The sequence below is a fragment of the Erinaceus europaeus genome, chromosome 17 (genome assembly GCF_950295315.1).
Source record: "Erinaceus europaeus chromosome 17, mEriEur2.1, whole genome shotgun sequence".
NCBI classification, from domain to species: Eukaryota; Metazoa; Chordata; class Mammalia; order Eulipotyphla; family Erinaceidae; genus Erinaceus; species Erinaceus europaeus.
In genome coordinates this window covers 12,793,765-12,798,975 of record NC_080178.1, presented here as the reverse complement: position 1 = coordinate 12,798,975, position 5,211 = coordinate 12,793,765, and the positions used below count along the sequence as shown (strand labels likewise).

General features: G+C 36.9%; 1 protein-coding gene across 1 annotated transcript; it reads left to right on the top strand.

Annotated features, from left to right (window-relative positions):
- Positions 1-3,950: 3,950 nt before the first annotated feature.
- On the top strand, positions 3,951-4,874 carry LOC103116536 (olfactory receptor 4P4-like). Its single transcript, XM_007526434.2, has one exon. The coding sequence runs from the start codon at positions 3,951-3,953 to the stop codon at positions 4,872-4,874; it is 924 nt and encodes a 307-aa protein (XP_007526496.2).
- The last annotated feature ends 337 nt before the right edge of the window (positions 4,875-5,211 follow it).

The following is a 5,211-nucleotide window of genomic DNA, read 5'->3' as shown; positions in this document are numbered from 1 at the left end:
TATTATTATATTTATAAAGTATGTTAAATAATCTTTAGCTTTATAAAAGAGGAAAATGAAATTTAAGGAAACTAATTAGCTCAAGTTTCATACCAGTCAGTTTACATCTCACTTTTTAGCATTTATTTTTTTCTTTCAACATCCTTTTATTTATTTTAATAAGTAAGAGAAACAGGAAAAATGAGATCAAAGCACTGCTCAGCTCTGGCTTATGGTGGTACAAGGGATTGAATGTGGAATCTCAAAGCCACAGGCATGAATGTTCTTCGCATAATGATTATGGTATCTTCCCTAGCCCTTCTCAACATTTCTATTCTATGCTATCTACCCTGTGACTTTATTTATTTTTTAACGAGAGCACTGTTGAATTTTGGCTTAGGCTGATGGCTAGTATTGAAGCTGGGACCTCTGTGCCTCAGGCATGAAACCATTGTGCATAACCATTGTGCTCTCTCCTCAGCCTGGGCCTAGCCTTTCCCAGTGGTTGTCTTGGGTTCCTTTTCATTAATTTGATTCAGCGTTTACATATGTTTTATGAATATTATTGTGTAATTTTGTTACAAGAAGACTCTTCAACTACATTTAACTTTTTGTTTTCTCATTCATAAGAACATTAATCCTATAGCAAAGATTCTAAGAAAGGAGCATTTTAAGAGTTATTTTACATTAAATGCCAATAATGATCTTGAAGAGAAGCAAGAATGCTGACTGTTGGGTAACACAGCAGGTTAAGCGTACATGGCACAAAGCCCAGGGACATGCCTAAGGACCCGGGTTCGAGCCCCTGGCTCCCTACCTGACCTGCAGGGGGAGTGCTTTACAAGTTGTGAAGCAGTTCTGAAGGTGTCTGTCTTTCTCTCCCCCTCTCTGTCTCCTCCGTCTTTCGATCTCTCTCTGTCCTATCCAACAATAGCAGCATCAATAGCAACAATAACAATAATGACAACAACAAGGGCAACAAAATGGGAAAAATGGTCTCCAGGAACAGTGGATCTGTGGTGCAGGCACTGAGCCCCAGCGATAACCCTGGAGATAAGAAAAAAAAATAATAATAATACTGACTGTTGATGAATGCTTTTTTAAAACTGATGAAACTTTATTTCAAATGTTTAGATCGAGAATTATAAAAGATCTTGTTTTACAAATTCTATCTACCTTAAGATAAATACTCAAGAAACTGCATGTCTGGTAATTCATCATCCTGCATATGACTGGTCAAACGCATGAAAGCTCATGAACCTCAGGCGATTACATTGGCCCTTCATAGCACCCTTCTGCTCTTTTCCCACGAATAAATTATAACCCAAACTGCAGGAGCATCAGAGATTTTGTCTTCTTACCCTCAGAGTGTTATTCTTCAAGCCTGATTAAGTACTGCAATTTTCTTTATCAGTATTTCTTCTTTTTCCAAGCAGTGGTTTGAACTGGGTAAATGATTTCATCTTTTGCCTTATTCATAGTCTGTTTATGTAATAACTCTCTGTAAATAAAATGGTTTCATATAACTAAATACATCTGAAAAGGTTAGCATTATTTCCATACTATAGAAACAAAGTTCAGGAGGGCGGGAGGTTTTGTAGCAGGTTAAGCGCACATGGCAGGAAGCGCAAGGACTGCCATAAGGATCCCAGTTCAAGCCCCAGGTTCCCCACCTTCATGAGCGGTAAAGCAGGTCTGCAGGTGTCTTTCTCTCCCCCTCTCTGTCTCTCTGTCTTCTTGTCCTCTCTTCATTTCTCTCTGTTGTATCCAAAAACAATGATAGAAATAACAACAAGAACAATAATAAACAACAAAGGCAACAAAAGGGAAAAATAGCCTCTGGGATCAGTGGATATGTAGTGCAGGCACCACGCCCCAGCAGTAACCCTGGAGACAAAAAAAAAGAAGAAGAAAGAAAGATCAAGCATCAGTCGGCATAAAAAAAAAAAAGATAAACTATTCTACAACTATGAAGTCTTTACTATCGTTCAGTTAGTTACAGCAAAACATTGCTTTGCTACATAAATGAGGATAGAATGTCTTAGGCAACCAAGTTGGAACAAATTTAACATTTCTATTTTATTACATTTTAATTAGCAATAAAATAGACAATTTTCTTAAATGTCATAGTTTCTGACTATTTTCACCTTTTCTAAAATGTTGTAAAAGACATAAATACTGACTTTTCAAGTCACTTGAATTAAAGGTATGTGATTTTTTTTTTCAAGAAATTCATTCTGTTGTTTTTGTAGTAGATATTCAGGAGCCTAGATTTGACTATCACTTTATTTTTTTAACCTTTCTTTTAATTGATTTATTTATTATTCAATAGAGACAGAAAAATTGAGAGGGGAGAAGGAGATAGAGAGGGAAAGAGACAACTGTAGCCCTGCTTCACCACTCATGACACCCCCCTCCTACAGGTGGGGACCAGGATTTGAATCTGTGTCCTTGCACATTGTAATGTGAGTGTTTAACCAGGTGCACCACCACCTGGCCCCTGAGTATCACTTTAGATCCAGACTAAAGTAGGAGGTTTACTAGCTTTTGAAAACCCACTGGGAAAATTCCTCAGCAGTGAGTAAAATGACTCAGTGGGTATAATGTTCACTATTATAAACTTGTTCATCACCAGTTAAGTCTCATTTTAAGATGTGATTTAGATCCGAAGGCTACAAGAACATTTGAGTAAAAAATATCATTATGCAGCAAAATATGCAACAAAAACAATTGAGGACTAACTAACCTTGGTCCTTACGTTTCCTTTGGTATCCTTTTATTGACACTTGTTCTCTAGACCTTAGTAAATGGGAAATTTCATTCTTTTTTTGACATGAAATTTCAAAAGCAAGCATTGTATGTGCACAATTCAGAGAAATTCAAGAAACTTAATCTTTTCATTACTAGTTGCCACCACAAACTTCTAATATAGTATTTATTTTTTAAATTGACTTTACAAAATGAAATATAAGTATGGAAAATGAACATGTTTGCTGACTATTTGTCACAAAGTTTGTTGTGTACTGGTATCATCCTTTTGTTGTATAGTCTTCAATAATTCTTTGCATTTTAATATAACAGTAATTACCTAAGTTTAATATGATAGCAAGAATAGTATGAACACACACAAATTGAAGTTTGGACGTTTAAACCGGTATATTTATACACATATGTAGTTTTTTATTATTATCTTTATTTATTTATTAAACAGAGACAGCCAGAAATTGAGAGGGAGGGAGACAGAGAGAGAGACCTGCAACCCTGCTTCACAACTGGCAAAGTTTTCCCCCTTCAGGTGTTCAAGCTCCGGGTCCTTGCACATTATAACATATTCTTTCAACCAGATGCACCACCTCCTGGCCCCCCCACATGTGCATTTTTGTAGATACCATTCTAATTTGATCTACACATGCTTAAAAATCAAAAGTTGTCCTTATATGTAGGGCATAGGAATTGAAAAATGTTTAAAATCTCTCATTTTATCAGTTTAATTAAAATAAATAGCAAGATGGCAGTAATAAAGATTTTTCAGTGTGATAATCAGTATTTTAAACATTAGCAAAATACATATTAGCGTGACTACATCTTCTATAGTGAGACATAATATATTGTAAACATAACGTGATTCAATAAACCAAGCTTAATAATAAAATTCTACTCATGTCAATCAACTTTCATTAATTTTATGTTAAGCTAAAATTGTTAATTTTGGCTGTTATTACCAGAGCCTCCCTGCTCTGGCTGACCTTTTCAGATAGAGAAACACGAGAGAGACAGAGACAGACACCACAGCACAGAAGCTTGTCCACTCGCCTGAGTGCCGGGTTCAGATGTGGATGTGAACAATATGACTGCACAAGCACTCTCAGGGTGAGCTAGCTCTCCGGCCTCAGTCTGTAAATATTCTACCAACTTGTGTTTTATTTCTTTTAGATATACCTCATTTGTGTACAGTACAAGAAGATGCTTTAATGGAAATCCAAAGAAACATCTCAGAATTCATCCTCTTAGGACTTTCTGATGACCAGAATATAGAATTATTTTGCTTTGCGCTCTTCTTACTCTGTTATATTGTCCTGATGGTTGGAAACCTTCTGATCCTGATTTCTGTTCGATGCAGCTCCCTTTTTAATCAACCCATGTACTATTTCCTCCTGCATTTGTCCTCAATAGACATCTGCTATACCTCCACTGTAACACCCAAACTTATTGCTGACCTGCTAGTGGAGAGAAAGGCCATTTCCTATAGTAACTGCATGTTACAGGTCTTTACCATGCACTTCTTTGGAGGCACTGAAATCTTCATCCTGACCGCCATGGCCTATGATCGCTATGTGGCCATCTGCAAACCCCTTCACTACATGCTCATCATGAAGAGGACAAGATGCAACCTCCTAATTTTAGCTGCCTGGACTGGTGGGGCCATCCATGCTCTCCCTCTGTTCACTACAGCAGTAAGTCTACCCTTCTGTGGACCTAATGAAATTGATCATTATTTCTGTGATATCTTCCCTTTGTTGAAAGTTGCCTGTACAGACACCTACATTACTGGAGTCCTTGTGATAGCCTTTTCGGGTATGGTTGCCTTAGTTACTTTTGTTGTCTTATCCTTTTCTTACGGAATTATATTATTCACTTTAAGGAATCAGTCAGCTGAGGGGAGACGCAAAGCTCTCTCTACCTGTTGGTCTCATATCACGGTGGTTGTCTTATTTTTCGCACCTGTAATCTTTATCTACCTTAGACCTCCTACGACTTTCCCTGAGGATAAAGTGTTTGCGCTGTTTTATACCATCATTGCTCCTATGTTCAATCCCCTAATCTACACTCTGAGAAATGCTGAGATGAAAAATACCCTGAGGAAAGTTTGGTGTCACTCACTGCTTTCAAAATAAGCATGCAATTAATTTGAAAGAGTCTTTTGTATCATCAGGTTTCTAGTAGAGGGAGTAAGCAGTCAAAAACTGCATCCTAGATTTTTATATCGCATGACTAGATTGAAAGGGATAAAGAAACGATGCTTCAAATTTAAAGAAACATATAAAAAATTCTTGCATAAAACTGTTGGTAACTAAGTCAATTACAGGGAGTATTTAGAGGTTTTTCATTTTTGTATCTTATTGTATAGGACAGAGAGAAGTTGAGAGAGGAGGGTAAGGAGAGAGAGAAATAAACAGAGAGAGAGATCTGTAGACCTATTTCACTGCTCCTGAAGTGTTGTATACTTTACAT